The sequence below is a fragment of the Pollachius pollachius genome (assembly GCF_949987615.1).
Source record: "Pollachius pollachius genome assembly, chromosome: 16".
Classification (NCBI taxonomy): domain Eukaryota; kingdom Metazoa; phylum Chordata; class Actinopteri; order Gadiformes; family Gadidae; genus Pollachius; species Pollachius pollachius.
The window spans coordinates 8,323,212-8,341,138 of NC_136949.1; the positions used below are offsets into that span (position 1 = coordinate 8,323,212).

At 44.6% G+C, this 17,927-nt stretch overlaps 2 protein-coding genes across 3 annotated transcripts in view; one reads left to right on the forward strand and one right to left on the reverse strand.

Annotated features, from left to right (window-relative positions):
* Positions 1-1,526: 1,526 nt before the first annotated feature.
* Positions 1,527-7,802, reverse strand: wdr21 (WD repeat domain 21). The gene is made up of 13 exons (XM_079753639.1): positions 7,405-7,802; positions 7,048-7,190; positions 6,537-6,694; positions 6,268-6,350; positions 5,936-6,038; positions 5,450-5,593; positions 5,105-5,154; positions 4,600-4,679; positions 4,181-4,273; positions 3,524-3,621; positions 3,062-3,238; positions 2,597-2,711; positions 1,527-2,137 (listed from the first exon to the last, which is right to left on the reverse strand). Exons 1-13 carry the CDS (start codon positions 7,494-7,496, stop codon positions 1,905-1,907), a joined length of 1,569 nt encoding a protein of 522 aa, XP_079609765.1. The 5' UTR covers positions 7,497-7,802; the 3' UTR covers positions 1,527-1,904.
* Positions 7,803-8,366: 564 nt separating this feature from the next.
* dpf3 (double PHD fingers 3) overlaps positions 8,367-17,927 on the forward strand; it is a 25,184-nt gene continuing 15,623 nt past the window's right edge. For both annotated transcript variants that reach the window (XM_079753687.1, XM_079753688.1), the window contains exon 1: positions 8,367-8,431. In XM_079753687.1, coding sequence (XP_079609813.1) covers positions 8,400-8,431 — 32 coding nt within the window. In that variant the 5' untranslated portion in view covers positions 8,367-8,399. The remainder of the gene's footprint in view (positions 8,432-17,927) is intronic.

Genomic DNA, 17,927 nt, shown 5'->3' on the forward strand with positions numbered 1-17,927 from the left:
GAAAGAGGATATCATGTGCGATGATGTTTTAAGTTGTATGATAGTAACAGCTGTCCTCTAAGGCTGGGCTTGGGCTCATTTCATAACAACCCTCTTAACTCCTTGTCTTAGTACTGCTTCAAAGTAAACCCGAAGTCCTATGACAATCATACCGATGTAATACACTTGAGTAATAGAGTACTAAAGTGAAAACGTCACGTTGCCCTGGCAACCGGATTTTCAGTTCTAAACAACTGAACGAGAGATGTGTTGTTTCTTTCAAAATGAAAATAAATCAATTTCAAGAGGTGAAAATCACTACCAATCGAAACATGTCGAGGCTTTCATGTATTCCCCTGGGGTATTAAAAGTAAAAGTTTGAAAAAGTTTTATATGAAGAGAATCTATTCTCAATATTACTTCCATCATTGGTAAAGCAAACTTGCAAAAAAAACTTTCTCTTTCTATAAAACGTTCGTGTTGCATAGGATTTCCCCTTGTTAATTTGGTTTGTGTAGAACCGAAAATCGGTTGCTATGGAAACGTGACGTCACACTTTAGTACTCTTGGAACTAGGTAGTGATAGTCTGCATAAAGCTTGTGGTGTGCGCTGCTGCTTCAATAAACAGTGCCCTTAATACTAGCTTAGCGTTAGGACTTAGATATTTTAGCTTTAGAACAAATGGAAAAGATGGGAAGTGTAGTTTTCCCACCGTTTTCACTCGTAATCCACAAATGTACTGTAGCGCTATAAATGCATTCCATGTTATTGCATTAGAACCAATAGCGATATCCTATATTCTCGTTTGGCCTATTTGTGGTTGTGTATGCATTTGAAAAGGCTGACGTTCTGTTCATAGATTCGCCTTAACAATGCTGCCCACACTGACTGTTTAATTTTATATGAAAAATCTATACCTAGAGGGAAACGTTTACTATATAAATAATGAAAACCATTTTGTTAATGGCTTGCTTTTTTAAAATATTTAATTTCTATAATCCTAGAACAATCAACAAGACTGTACTGCAAATGATCTGCTTCTAAAGAGCGGTGTCTCAGAGGTATGATCTTCACAGCTTCCTGAGGCTGGCCCCTCAGAAGAGGTCGCGATAGCCGAGCGAGGAGACGCTGTGTATAGTAGGATCGTGCTGAAGCCATGTTTGAACCAGTGGCGGGGAAGATTTACTTATAGTTGCACCATAACATGTTAGTCTGTTTGATATCTGGTTGAACTGCTTTGTGTTTACCGTCCACCACCTTGTGAGAGCACATATACAGGGCATTATAAAGATCTAAGTAGAGGGGAGACTCAGTATTCACTTGAAGGGGAAATAAGCTAGAAATCTACGACCGCCATCGTCTTTCCTGAGTCAAGTTGGAGGAACACAGAAAAAAGGCAAAAAAAAGAAAAACCTTTATCTTGAATGTGTTAATATTTGCTCGGATAATAAAGAGACAAACATTTGACACATTTGTGTGTGCGTTTCTAGTTTCTTTAAAAAAATCAAATTGCTGAAGCATGCAGGAATGGAAGCTGCGAAGACAATGCCAGCACCCAATGATTTAATTTCAAAATGTCAATCAAGTCTGTTAATAATTGCACTTTCTGTGGAAAATATACAGCATATAGTTTCTTTCACAGTGTTTCCTTTTTACCTAATAACCCCAACCATTATTATATTCCATCATTTCACTTCCCAGCGAACACCCTTGTGCTCACCATTCCTACCAATCTCTTTCAAACTCAAAGCTGTCCTACCTATACATTCAGCCCCGCCGGAGTCAACGTCACAGAGAGCCTCAATGATCCGCAGCCCAGCTCAATTCAAGTCAACCATTTGGCGCGGTAGAGATCCAATTTGCCACACTCGCCGTCTGCAAAATACCACCAAAGCTCTTTGTCGTGAAAAAAAGCAAAGTCCCTTCACCGAGCGGGCTGCCTCGTCGTCGCATCCTGGGGGTCCGTGTTGTACGAGAAGTAGTACAGGTCGTGCTTGACGGCCATGAGCAGCCCGGGGAGCCCCCGGCGGCCGCCCAGCTGCGAGGAGAACACCACACTGGGGATGAGGTCTTTGGCGGCGGGCTGTGGGGACGGGATGGTCCGCAGCAGCTGGCCGTCCTGGAGGCTCCACAGCCGGGTGTAGCAGTCCTGACCCACTGGAGGGGGGGACAGGGGAGGGGGACACAAGGGGGGGGGGGGGGGTCAGTACGAGGGGACGACCCTGAACGATATCAGGGAGTGTCTATTTTGTATCATAGTTCAATGTGCGATATATATTTTGAGTTTTGACTTCGTTGCAGTTTTTACAATATAGTTGTGTACTAAGGAGCAAAAAAGATGCATTGATAGAACTTCACATATCTGTAACCCAACTAATTTACACAACTAATATACATCAAATAAACACACATTCCAAATCGACATTTCTGTGAAAGTACCTCTTTCAAAACCTCTTCACTGAGTGTATATTAAGTCTTGCCCTATTCGCACGTATAAAACAGTATGCAGTGTACTGAGGATCATATATCTGGACACACGCACATTGAAGCAACGGACCAGCTCTTCCAGCGTACGTTGTGCGTTACATGATGTGTGTGAGACGGCAGAGGGCTCACCTGCCAGCAGCAGCCCCTCCGCTTCGTTCACGTGGATGGGCAGGTAGGCGTGCTCGTTATGGTGCCCCTTGTACTCGCGCACCGGCTTGGTCGCCCGCACGTCCCATAGCTTGATCTGGATGTCACAAAATAAAGGACGACATCCATTGAATGCACCCCGGTCTACATAATGCGACGGCAGGCCACATGGAGAAACCAGCTAGAGTAAGCTAGGTTACAGTAGTTCAAATGTGTGTTAAATTCAACACTGCTCAACGGCGGACAAACGGGTGGGGGGGGAGAGCGAGAGCGAGATTCAAAATCTGCTCTCTCTTCACAAGTCTCGAAGCTGACCTACAGCCACTCTGTCCCTAAATAACAACTCCGCGGGATTTCCATGCATCGGGGTTTAAAGAGACAGAGCGTGTCTACTCCCACTGAGGCCCGTGGAGGTGTTCACTGCGGTGTGAAGGCGGATCCTCTGACCTGGCCCAGCATGTCGGCGGCCAGCAGGTAGTTCTCGTCCTGCAGCAGGCGCACCGAGGTGACGGCCGACTCCTGGTGGAAGCGGCTGCTCTTCCAGCCGCCCCCCCGCCGGCCGCGCACCCGCAGGTCGATGCTGAACATCTCCCCGGAGCGGCAGCCGTTGAACAGCACCGGGGCCTGGGGGAGAGGTGGTAGAGAGAGGAAGGAATGGATGGGGATGAAGTGAGAGAGAGAGAGAGAGAGAGAGAGAGAGAGAGAGAGAGAAAATCCAATAGTGCTCGTCCAATCGAGTACATATCAGGTGTTGAGTTGGTTTAATATAAGCCCTGTGGGGGAATCTTCAATCAATAACCTTTACTTTGGTAAAAAATGATCAGGCGGTAAGACGTTTGCATTAGTTCAATCAGTCACCTTCCGTCATTCACGATCGCACCAGCACGCACGTTGTGCCGGCTAACTCACCCGGACAGCAAACTGCTGGGCCAAGACATCGCTGGTCACGCTGTACGTCTGAGTGCGACGCGCCTCAGCATGCTGCACTATGATCCGGCGAGACAGACCTGACCGCACGCAACACACACACACGTAAGATGATCCTGGTTTTACACACACTATGCGTTGAGGGCAGGATAGTGCAGGGATGGTACTGCAGCAGTACGTGAACACATTTACAATAATATAAAATATACAATATTATAGACATTTGAGAATAAATGTTTATGAATGTTATGAATATAGTTAATGCAACATAGTATTATGGCTTGTCATTATTCAAAAATAGTTTTGCTTCGTGCATTCCATTAGGGTTTCCATTGTAATGTTCCCATTTATGTTTTGTGTTCATATGTGTTTGCCAAATAAACACACTGGGAGCATAAGCAGCGCTGACTTTTCCCCCCACTGTTTCCCACAGGCCATGTTCTTTTTGCTGTAATAATTGCATAAACAGGGGGCGCTGGCACTCTTTGCTCAGCCACTGCATGTTTGTTTTTCTATTTTTAATCTGCCTATGAGGTAGTCTGCGAAAGGTCTTGATGACAACTTAACAGTCCACCTAGAATCAAAGGTTGGGAACCAGAGGTCAAGGCCACGTGTAGTGACGGGTTGCAGTGGACGGACCTGTGCTGAAGCTCTTGTCTGCCTGAGGGTTGAGGCACCAGGCACAGGACCAGGCTGCAGAGATCTTGAAGCTACACAGCATCCCGGGCTGCTCTGTGGTCAGAGAGAGGGGGGAGCACAGGCTTATGGAGCTGGGGAGCCAGGGAACCGGGGGGGGGGCAGGAGAAGGAGAACTGCAGCGACACTTAACTCAAACCACCAATAGAACTCATCATCATAGATGGCAGTCCTGGGCAAATACTCCAATGTCAAGTTTCAATTTATAAAACGTAAACTTAAAATAAACAGTTAAAAAAAACATGCAAAAACAAACCGATCAAACATCTGCATATATATTTGACGAATGCTTTTACTATCATCATCATTGTACCTTTTAATACGATGTAACGATGGGCAACGCATCAATGTTCTAGTCTTACCTGGGTTGGAGTTGCTGAAAAGGGACGCAGGGAGCAGACTGACACAGCCCGGGGTGTCTGCCATCCCCACCAGAGACAGCCTGACAGAGGAGCTCCATGAAGGAAATCAAACAGCACACCATGGGACCCCACGGCACTATGGGGCTCAGATCCATCCATGATAGGTACAAGTGTTTCAGAAAGGCATACAATGTGTCTGCTGAATGGAAGAAGAAAACTGCACCCTGACTGCTCATCTAAATATTAAATCCCTCTGTTGTTAAATAACACTGGTCACGGTCAGTTTAGGAGATTTATTTTAAGACCATATGTTTATGTTATTCACTATTAGCAAGACTGACCTGGTACAGATTTATTTTAAGACCATATGTTCATGTTATTCACTATAAGCAGGACTAACTTGGTAAAGATGTTGCAAGAAACTGACTTTAACGCATATAATATTTATAGTACATCAGATGATATTGAGGCTGCAGGCCGATTGGACAGTAGCCAGGAAGGATACAACACATGGGAGTCTTGATGGTTTACGGATGCCCAGCAGATGGAGTTCACCTGTAATAAAGGTGAATGAAGTAGTGAAACAGAAGAACTGCAGTCAAGACAACTAAAAATACAATAGAGGTTTGTGGAACGCCAAATGGAAAAGGTAAAATTGTTTATTATTTTTTCCAATTTTGTTATGATTTGTATGTCATTAAAACATTGTGGGTCATTGTGTCCTATTGGAACACCCAGAAACAACATGATGTTAGTTTGCTTCATTTGGGTACGCTTCTAAGAACGCATCTTGGAGCCATCTCAAGTGTTCATGAACGGAGACACTGACGTCCGGAGAAACCCTTCCTACCTTGCGGTTGGTGAAGTACAGGTTGTCACACATTTCCACCGCCAGTGAGCCTCTGCTGCAGCCTTTAAAGTTCATGATGCCGTACTTGCACCCGCCGTGGGACACGTCATTGACCGTGAACACCCTCTCAGACGCAGAGTCCCCCTAGAGAGAGGAAGCAGCGGGAAGGAGCCGTTCAGCTCAATGAACACCAACGTTTCCAAAGCAAACCTTAACAGATGTTTTTGAGGGAATCTTAATGGGTCTTGATCTCTTTGAGATGTAACTCTGTGTCCTAAACACAGCATTGTATATTTCCGTTATTATGTAGGGACAGGTAGAGGACTTAACTAAGGAAAATCTGTCTACTACCGGTGACCTTGTACATAATAGAGGCGACCATGCTGTGTTGCTGTCCTACTGTGAGAAGGGTGAAGGGTGTCTATTGCCCCACCACACAAGGATAAGCATCAAAGAGAACCAGTGTGTGCCTGTATGTGCACTGACCACTATGACCCTGAAGTTGTCTTGGTTGAGGCTGTGGTTTTCCGTGCTCTTGACTTCAAGACGTTGTCGCATCATTCCACTCGCCTTCACTTCATGGACCAACCTGGTTACACATGGTAATTATGTTACAAGTTACAAGTATACAAAAGAAACATGACAATGCGTTTACATAATTGATGCTCTGGTTTCTCCCCCTTTGTTATCCGTTTGGTTCATTTTATCTTGTTGTATTTTCTGGTTACTTACTCACTTACTTACTTACGGCTTCAGCAAACCATAACAAATATAGCATCAAATATATACGTCTCTATAGGTCTATACTGATAGCGTACCTGCAGTAGGAGTTTGAAGGTAGAAGCCCAACTCGTCTTTTCTGCAGCAGTAGAGCCGTGTTTAATCCTACTCTTGGCGCCTTCTGTAAACCAGAGAACACGTGTCACCAAAACACATTAAATACACCAGCAAATCTGGTCAATAAATACCCAAGTGGCTAAACCTCAATGGTTCATAACTGAGGGTCCATTGTTAGAATAATAATGATAACAAATGAATAAGGAGAGAGGGTGTAATCACAAGCATCCTCTCATGGAGGAAGCCGCACCTTGAAGGGCTGGTCATCCTCCGAGAGCAACCTGGCTCTCTGCTTCTCTCGCTCCTTCTCCTGCAGCTGCTCCTTGGTCAGGGGGTTACAGTTGTTGTGTCCCGGCAACAGGCGGAAGTAGCGGTTCTTCTCCACGTCGAAATAGAACCCGGGCAATTCTATGAATGAACGGCGAAAAAATAGTTGCAGGTCAAGGGTAGAGTGAGACAGGGTTATCAAATCCAAGTGTTTTATTCTCAGATGCACAGAACCAAAACAGAAAGATCATTTACGATAGACAAAAATAAAACAAAAGATCCAAACATACTGCATACGATAATCACATGTTATCCAAGGAATTTCAAACTTCTCTTTTAAGATAACACTTGATTAATACTGTGAGGGAAATTCACGGATTTAAAGATAACTTAAATCTAACTATAAATCTTTGTATAAAGAACTTTGTATATCCATCATAGCATACATTTGACAATATTTATTGATGTAAAAATAAGTCTTGACTTAGCCTCACCAGGTGCCACATTGCTAGTACTAGAGGAAGAGGAGGTTGATGTTGAGGAGGAAGAGACGGAGGACGAAGAGGTGGACGAATTTGCAGCATCAGAGCCTCTCTGGGAAGCTTGGTTAGAGGAGCCTGTTAAACTATATCCATACCTAGTGATGAAACACACCATTCACAGTCCTTCCTGTTAAACAAAGCTTGATCTGATTTGCTTCATGGAGTAAAGAAGTTTAAATAACAATATCAGCTATGACAGTTGCCAAGTATAGATTGCAGGGTATGTTCATGCTCATACTTCAGCATGAGCTCAAAGCTTGAGCATTTCTTCCATATTCTTTTATTCGTATAGTTTAACAGGTGATGTACCATTCGTCTTGTGATGAACTCTGCCGGTTGTCTCTGTACCAGTCGTTGCGGTGACGTGATCTCCGTTCCTCTCGCAAGTTCCATTTCCTCATGGTGTATAAATCTGGCTATTAGACAGCTTAACAGAAGGACTATGTTTTTGTGTGACAAGGCTATGTTTTTACTGCGAGTGCGAAATACCAAGTTAGCTAACGTTAGCTGTCCTTAGTTTTCCCTAATGGGTTACTGCCGTTTATATTTGTATATATAAGTATGACAATTCATAGCACTTGTCTATACTTGAAAATATAATACTTCAGTTCAGCCTGACCTCTATGTTGCAAATAAAAGAGCTAACAACACATTTATATAAATATCTACCAAGCTAAACAACAGCACACAAACTTTCTAGTCCTGGGTCGGCCATGTTGCAGACACGTGATTATCAGGTCCGCCAACCAAAATGTGATTGGCCAATGGTTCACAAAAGCGTCTCGCTTTACGGGCGTTCATTGGCTGTTGGTCCTTGTCAGTCATCGTTTATTCACCGTTTTGGAACGTGTCGTAGTATTTGTGTATTTTGAATTATAGACTGTTAATAAACAATAGTAACATCAACACTGCAACTGGCATTAAAACATTACACGTTCTTGAATGTATATTTTTATGCACTGATGTTTATGTTTTCCATTTGAATCTAACATACAATACAATGCATCATTACTTTGTCGGATTAAACTCCCCTAATACCCACAAAAGGCTCATAGATGGCGCATAGATCAAAGCAAAACACCTTTATAACCGTGTAATTAAATATAATGCGCACTTCAGACTGGGATGCATAGGCCGGGTTGTTAGTTTTGACAGTCTTCCCTGAAGCCCCGCCCCGCACCTTGATGCTGCTGTTGTATTGGTAGGGAGCACGGTGACCAGGACTGCATTGGCTGCCTGTTTTTTCCTAAGAGTCCCAAACTATACCGAGATTTGGAATATTAGGTTACAGTCCTGCAAGGAAAATGGCGACAGTCATTCATAATCCTCTGAAATCGTAAGTAAATACAGAATTATACGGTCCTTTTTTACATGGGTCGGCTTTGCACAACATTCATCCCTAAAGTTGCACGTATGCGTATAATAACATTACATTATTATCCTCATAATATCAACATATTGTAAGAACAACTTGGATGAAATCCGCGTGTATTATATTCAGGAAGCATACTTTGCTTTGTTTTTTTTGTAAGCTACAAGACAAACATTGCGCTCTAGCGGGCAAGCTTCCACGCACATTATCTTCATTTATCGCGCGTAAAATGTCTTCTCTCATTCATGTCAATTGGGTTTCATGATCAGTCAAGATGCCATTGATTACATTGTGCGCTTCGTCTTTCTCAAGTTGGTTTCGCTCTTTGTTTATTCCGATCTGCTTTTCTGGAGAATCGGTTTAGCGCACTTCAGAACACGGTAGATCTGCTTTCTTCCTGGTGGTCATTTATTTTTTAGGAATGGTAAATAATGGGTTAACAGGCTACTAGCACACATTCAATGTCAATAAAAAAAAAGATATTGTGACAAAAACGCTTAAATTGTCAAAAAACACTTATTACAATATTATGCCTATATTGTAATTACATATTTTTTCTAAATAGTATTATACACATAAACACTTGATGCAACATCAAAGCATGCTTTTTGCAACAAGGATCCTTATATATTTGGAGATGACAGTGATATGCATATTTAGGTAAATATGTGTTGAAGTACGGCTTAATGTGTGTTTGGTACTGCATGAGCTTAGGAATAGAGAATCCAGAACTAGATATGCAGCATAGCCTATATGATCTCCCTGCAGTCCAGGGCAGGAGCTTACCGCTGTGATGTGGAATGTGACGACAGTGAGACAGGATTCACATGGACGGCTACCGAGCCCTCCATTCTCTAATGTATGTTTGCCACCGGTTTTTTTTTCCGTCAAGTTATCTGAGCAACGAGTTGAATACTGCGTTGATTGTCTTGCATAGCAAACAGGACGTATCCGATTTCTTTCATCCTAAGTAGTTGTATGCGCTCGTTTACAAGCGGTGTTCTCTATACTTCCATGTTAACCTATAGCCTTCATACGGGAGCATCAACATGCTCTCGCTTAAATAAGTCCTAAAGTTAACACGAGGCCTAAATGTTCATTCATTGAAAAGGCAAAGACGAGAAATGGCGGACACTGCGTTCAGTGTCCTAGTGAAATTGCCATCCCTCAATTGGCAAAAGACAAATACTACTGTTGAACAAGCAGTAGGATGGTTAATACTTATATGCAATGACGTGAGGGTGTGTGTGTGTGTGTGTGTGTGTGTGTGTGTGTGTGTGCGTGCTTGCGCGCGCGTGTGTGCGCGCATGTGCGTGTGTGTGTTGTTATTATTAAATGTTGCTCTGTATATACAACAACAGATTAGGAACATCCTAGTGTGTCCTCTGTTTGCTTCCATCTGTTGGGGTATAAGGAGCAGGCCGTAGTTCACAAACAGGGATGAATGTCTGTCATTTCAACATAACAAACATTGCTCTCCTTTCTAAGACATTTTGTCAGCATGGCCATTGTGAGCATTGGGTCAACTGTATCGCCCATGTAGTCTCTAAAGTAATGGTGTTTACCTTTCAGTCATGTACTGTCTGTTGTGTTTATTGTCCTTTTAAGGGAAATTAGAGCAATTAGTTTCCCCTGTGGCCCTGTGATATGTCATACAAAGAGGTTAATAACAATAATAATGTACGGTAAGCAGTTACCGTCTCTCCGGTTAAACTACCACGCTGATTATTGTAGTTTAACTGGCATACAGGTTTTACAGTTGTTTCAATTCTATGTGAATTGCATTATGCAATAGGTCGAGAGCATTGAGATAATATAAAATATATGCAGAGTAATGTACTATGTAATTGTATTACAATAATCTTGTCTTAAACTGTTGTGCATAGATTTGACATGTCCGAATGAGGAACAGGACGAGGAATGGCTCTCTGTTTGATTTGCGTTACAGTTGAGAAAAACACGGTTGAGATTTCTGGCAGAACGTTACGGGGGAAGGGCGGAGTTAAACCTGTGTGTGTGTGTGTGTGTGTGTGTGTGTGTGTGTGTGTGTGTGTCTGTGTGTGTGTGTCTGTGTGTGTGTGTGTCTGTGTGTCTGTGTGGGGGGGGCAGGGGGGGGATGCATTTACACAGGGCATTCAGGGTTTTTCTGTAGCTTGCACCACCCATCCCCCAACCTGCGTGAGGGAGACCTTGAGTGAATGATGGGTGGGGGTCTAGGGGTCTGTCTGGCTGGATTTCTGCTGAATATATTCATACGGCGACGTAACATACGGGGCAACCCTGGCCTTTGTCTCGTGAAAGCGCTGTCTCAGGGGAGGGTTTCCCGGCAAGAAGAATAACAAATGCTGCCCGAAACGTTTTATTTTCCTATGCGTCTGTCTGTGTGTCGGACTTTAGTAGATGATCACTTTGCAATGTTTGGTATAAGAGAGAGAGAGAGGGAGAGGGAGATGGAGAATTAGGGAAAGAGAGAGACAGAGAGAGAGAGAGAGAGCGAGAGACCGAGGGAGAAAGAGAGTTAGAGGGAGAGAGAGAGACACTGAGGCTGACAGTCTTTCTTTTTTTACTTGGGCATATTTTCTTTCTTGCATGCCATCCAGTAATATCCTGATTGTGTGTCAGTGATTCCTGTTGACTCTGGAGGGCCGCCTGCTCCCTGCGTGTCCCCCTGGGGCCACACCAGAGCAGCGTCTCTAAACCAACATGGTACAACATAACGTTTTGACCATGTTGTTCCATATTCCCCCCATGATTTAGCTTCTTTGCTGTACCTCTCCCTCTTCTGTTTCCCATCAGTCACACTCTCTTAACCCTTTCCTCCTCTTTCTTTTGTGCCGTCTGTGCCTGCGGGCCTTGCGCGCGACTGTGTGTGTGTGTGTGTGGGCACGTGCACGTGCAAGTGCGCAACGGTGAGAGAAAACAAGTATGACATGGTTTGAGAGGGAACACGTGTGCCCCCAGACATATGAGGAGCCCCCCGCTCCCTCCCTTCTCCGCCCCCCCCAATCTGTTTCCCTGACTCCGCCTCCCCACCTCTCTCTCTCTCTCTCTCTCTCTCTCTCTCTCCCCCCCTTTCTCTCTTACTCCTCTCTCCCTTTTCACCTCAGTTTGGCCTACAAAGTGCCACAAAGAAGCTTCTCACCAATCCCCCCCACCCTCCTCACCCCCCTCTCTTTTCTCTCTTGTCCCTTCTCTGGTTCTCCAATGGTGTCCAAAAAACTTTCCTCAAAAGTCTGCCCCTCAAATGCAGTGTATCTTCTATGCATTTGTTCATCTCTGTATTGTTACACACAAATTGTTCAGGTAGAGCAGTTTCGTTTTTGAACAAGGTTTGCAGAACCCCAACAGAATCAGCGTTGGGTGTGGCGCTTGAATGTTGCCTTTGGAAATATGGGGACTGTCAAAGTAGAAGCTTGTATCAAGACACAAACCGCAACCCATTACAAACCACTGGCTCACCTCAAGTGGGTGATTCATCATCCCAATAATCCTTGTGCATTGGGTGTAATGGAATGCTTGTGTGTTTTTGCAGTGTGTGAGGCACGGACATGTTGGACCCAAGAGGGAAAATCAGCAGAAATCAAAAATGGAAGAACCTAAACCAGCACAAAACACGACCTCTGCATGACCTTTGTTAAATAGACATCAAGGCTGCAATGTGCGGCCAAAAACATCTCCCTGTCCTTCTAAAGAAAGATGGCTCCCGTATTCAGTTCAACATATTCGAGAATAGTGAACCAGCTGTGATAGCAATCAGCATTTCACTAGTACTGAACTGCCTGCCAACCAGCTTCCCCCCTCCCAGACCTATCTTCCTTAACCTTGCTGAGTGTGTGTGTGTGTGGGTAAGACTGCTTAGCAGATGACAGGGCAGGGAATCATCAATAGCAAGCTCTCTTGGCGCACGACATGCTGGCTAGCACCCGTGTTGGCTACGAAGCGCAGTCAACGCCTGCAGCCAGTTCATTATACATGAACTTCCTGCGTTCTGCAGCCCCCGTTGCACACTGTCAAAGGGGTGGGCAGGGGAGATGGCTATCTGCACCATCCTGATGGCTCGCCTGGCTTAATGGCCTGCAATGGGGCATAGGTGGAGATTAAACCCACTCTGCCTCTTACTATTGGCCACGCTGTGGTCCTGCCCCACAGCTGCTGTGGTCGATAGCAGGCAGCTGAAGAAGAAAACTTTGCTGAGGCCATATTGATACTTCCTAGACCCGTATGAGTGTTTTTATATGATTCCAGTGCAATCTATGACATGCATAACCCCCGCTGTAGTCTACCTCTGTGGAATACAAAGTTGTCTGAGAGGAAATGCTATGATCTAATGTGTTTCATTAAAAAAAGACATACACACACGCACGCACCACCCACGCTCAAGAAAATCCAATTGCTTTTGTTTGGTTGTATTCAGAAGGTAAACAATTAGGCTTACCATTGCAAATGAATGAATAAGTGGGAAGTTAATGGATAATAAGCTGCACTGTGCCCTTACTGATGTGATTATTTTGAAGTAGATCCTTTTCCAGGAATGAAAGAAACCCAAGCAGGGTTCACTGCGGACAGCGTCGGCCATGCAGCCAGTCTAAATACCAATTAGAAAACCCACACAATAACTGCAGAGAGGCATCTGTCTATATGCAGCCCTTCCCTGAAGCATATATGGATCCAGTTCAGCATAAGGAAAAAAATCCATTAGAAATTCAATTATTTTTTTCAAGTATAATGAAACAACATATCAGTGGGATCTGAAAATATAGATTGCGGCAACACACTGCAGTGGTTATTGTGCCGTTATGTTTCATCACTTTGCGAGAGGGAAGAGGAAACAGATGGGGAGAATGTTGACAGAGGAGGGCAGACAGGTACTTGGTGTCCATCCAGCTGTTAATGAACTGTTCGGTAATGCTTATTACTGCATCGACTAATGTTAATTAATGGTTCATCACTTCAAGTTTCACCGATGAGGCCCTACCTCTCCTCTCTCAGATTACACATAAAACTATCCCTATGTGGTTTGTGAACAGGATAGCGTATAGTGTTCATGTCAGTATTCATACGCAGTTCATCAGCACAGTTTAGACCTATATACCACCGTTTGGGTTCTTTCTCCTCTCCTTTCCTCTCCAATCCCTCCTATCCTTCTCCTTTACAGCAGCATTTCCTCACCTGGACATGCTGAACCTGTATCACTTTGGAGAGAGGGGATTAAATTGCAGCAAAGCCATCATGGCTTATGCCACTAGAACTGATACGATGACCTTCGCACACAGAGCGCTCTGTGCTAGTATGGGAATGATTTAGACTAATGCTGTCCAATTGTGGTGGTAAACACAGGCACCGACATACATGGCACTCACACTGACACGCACACACACACACACACACACACACACACACACGCACAGACACATGCACACGCACCCACGCACACATGCATGCTTGTAAACACACACAGTCACACACACACACATGCACACACACAGACCCACACACACAAAAACGCATACACACATAGTTACAGCAGCAGATTCCATCAGTATCCAGGAAGCTGACAACAGAGGGCAAAGTGTTCCATGACATGTGAACTCTTACATAAGCTACATGGCTTAGGTCTCCACACACACACACACACACACACACACACACACACACACACACACACACACACAACATCCTTACTAGGCACAGAGGAGGGCCTGGTTGAAAACTGCACAGATTGGGGAAGGGGAAGTGATTTGATGGACGGAGGTGGACGTCTTAGCTTGAACATATATCTGCAACTGTGTCTTGACTGGCACAACTACCACACGTACGTAAACACACACACACACACACACACACACACACAATCAAAGACACACACACACACACACACACACAACATCCTTAATAGGCACAGAGGAGGGCCTGGTTGAAAACTGCACAGATTGGGGAAGGGAAAGTGATTTGATGGACGGAGGTGGACGTCTTAGCTTGAACATATATCTGCAACTGTGTCTTGACTGGCACAACTACCACACATACGTAAACACACACACACACAGTTGAATACACACTCACACTAACAGGGCTGCTCTGTCATATGCAGGGTCACATACCAACTTATGTAATAGTTGACGAAGAGGCTTCAGGGTATTACCGGCCTTGCGCTGTAAGAAGTGAGACAGGAGCATAGACAGCAGAGAAATAGACAGATGAAAGATGACAGAAGGAGGTGTGTGTGTGTGTGTGTGTCTGTCTGTCTCTGTGTATGTCTGTGTGTGTGTGTGGCGTGGTGGGGAGGGGGGGAAGGAAGACGTAGGGCTAGTTTTGGTTGCAGAAGGAACTGGACAAACAACATTAAGGGCCCTATCTTGCATCTGGCGCAATTGACTTTCTCACTGGCGCATGTGTCGTTGCTAGTTTGCAACTGCCACAGAGCGTTCTTTTCCCTCCTGCGCCACGCGTCGGTAAATTAGGGAATGATCTTGCGCCCCAAGGGGCGGTTCGGCGAAAGGAGGAGGCGTGTTCTGGCGCAAACGTTCCCTGGTGCTATTTTGCAGTTTCAGAAAACAATTGCGCCACAAACCAGAAAATACCTTGTTTTAAGTCAGTGGCGCGTTGTTCGGATGCTATTTCAAGGGCGCATGCATAATGTTGCTTGTGCACCTCGCGCATACACTTTGCTTCTCTCATCTACCTAGCCACACATTTTTGGTAAATTATTTGGGAAAGAACAGCTGATACAGCGGTAATAAGTTGTACTATTAATTCAATGCATCTGCAAGCACATATTTTCTTGACACAGACATCGTGTACATGCCCATAACTTTTAGGATTGATGAGTATTTGATCGTGAGAAAACATTGTTTAATCGCGAGTGAGTGTTATAAAGAATCAATCAATGCGTGCGCGCGTGTGTGTATGTGTAAAATATGAATGAATGCGGGCGCGTGTGTGCGTCCATTTGTTTAAACACACGCAAACTAAACACGTAACGCATAATATAGTCTATGGCAATGTATATTAACGTGGGGAAACATGCATATTAGGAACACAAGTCGATAACGATAATGCATACAATACTGATAAGAAACGATGTTTATAATATATTGCGTATATCATTAAATAGAACCACAGTTACCACCGCATATCATATGTGTGTTAAGTTTTCTTTGCCGAAATTTATTTGAGGACTCAGTATTTCTGAAGTTGTGGAAGAAAACCTTATTCCATGTGTGAATTAGGCCATATTATTTGGCCATAAACTGAGCCATTTGAAGTTTGAAATTCATGTGCATCTGTCTCATCGGAGACTGCAGACGCGCTGTCAAAATATCAACTCGTCAGATTCAAATGCGCTCATGGCTCTTAAAGGGGATGGGAGCTGGCACTATCATTGGTTTATTGCACGTTACGCCCAAACAACACCTACGGGTAATTAGGCTACTTCAGACCAACCCTTTTAAGATTTGCGCAGGCCGCAAGAGTCATTTTTGCGCCGTAAAATAGCAACATCTCCATAGAACCGCCCACAAAGCTACTTGCGCTTGGCGCTTCTCACTTGCGTTTCAGACCGTTAAAATAGGGCCCTAAGACATTAGCTTCACACCGCGGTCTTTAGTCCCTAGAAAACAATAAAGTTCAAAGTTAACATAGCATTAAATATCTACCGTATAACAATAACTATATTATATATATAATAGATTGAAACGTTTGATTCTTCAATAGACAACGGCTAGAAGGACTTAGGGTGTTCCCTCCTGCCACGCCATCCACAGTTTAACTGGCATTTGTCCGCGGCACAGCCTGAAGGCATGTGTTGATACTCCAGCCATCGCCAGTGTTTGCTGTGGCGTGTTTCATCAGGGCTCGGTGTTCCAGCACTGGTATTGGCCCTGGCTGAAGAACCTTTACCTCGCTGCCGCTTTCATCCTTCAGATGTGCCACGACTTGCCGTCCCGGGTTACCTGTTGTGCTGCTGATCGCCGCGGTTCCACCTCATTCCCTCTGCCGTAGCTCAGCTTACCTGCTCCTTTTCAATCTCCCACCCACCGAGACACACACACACACACACACACACAAATACACACATACGCATGCACTCATTTCTCCTTTCCTCTCTTTTTTTTCATTGCTGCTACCATTCCTCTTTTCCTTTCCCTTCCCCCATCCTCCTCTCTCCCCCAACCCCCCCCCCTTCCTCCCCCCTTCCTCCCCCCTTCCTCCCGCCTTCCCCAAACACTGCACATCTTTGTGGGATTGAATGTGACCAGAGTGCTGGTCTTTGTCCAGATTGACATTCTTTACATTTCTGTCTCTGAGCACATCTCTGAGAGAATGAAAGGCAGGGCAGATATACTCACCAATAGCCTATACAGGCCCTACAGAGAGCCACACAAGACGGACATGACAAACTTGTTTGCTAAAAACACATACAGACATAGAGACATAGAGATTGAGAAGAACGACCAAAAGCATGTAGACAGAGCAAAAAAGGCATACGTGCTCACCAATCAGGCGACTGATAGTTAGACATACCGTAGCTATGGAATGTACATTAAGTAAGACACACCCTAAAATAAAGACAGCCAGACTTACTTAGCCTCAGGAGTGACCTTTAACGCACCCCTAGTGTTTAAACCCACCCCCAGCTGTTTTTCTCAATTTTACACAGACCCCGATCTTGGGTCGTATTAAGTTGCGTGTCGTGGTTCTGGTTCTCAAAGGTCAGCCTCTTCTTGTTGCCACAGGAAGGGATGTTCCTCCAGGCACGTGGACATTGATTTTAGGGCCATGCATTCACACCCTGCATGCTAAACTCAACGAATGCTTTTTCACAGAAGAATTCATTGAGTTGTTCCACAGCGGTGCTAGCCCTCTTTTTTAACACATTAAAAGCAAAGTCTTGTCTTATCGTCAATGTCTTGTTGTTAAACGGGAATGTCAACCAAGGTGGAATGCAAAGTGCAGGCGCATGCAATGTTTGAAAATAGGTGAGTTCATTTATCCTGTGTGTGTATGTGTGTGCGTGTGTGTGTGTGTCTGCGTGTCTGTGTGTGCGTGTGTGTTTGCATGTGTGCGTGCGTGTGTGTGTGTCTGAGTGAGTGAGTGTGTATGTGTGTGTGAGTGTTATTGTCGCAGTGTAGGTGTCCAGCCTGCCTGCTAGAGTCTGTAGAGGATATTGATGGGTTTCACCATGAATACCCTGGGGTCTGTTCTGGGCGGCCCTGTTGATGAATGGCATGTCTTTGGTGTGAGAGTGTGTGTGTGTGAGCAGGCGTGTGTCTCTGGCAGTGAGTGTCCTTGTGTCCAGTTTTGTTTATCAGGGTATAACATATTGGCGTTTACGCACACATGTATGCGTGCAATGCATGCCTTGTTGACATGCCTGTGTGCGTGTGCAGGGCTGATACAATTTTCACTAATTTGTAGGCATCAGTATACTGTCATCATCTCCCCAACACACAACTCATTA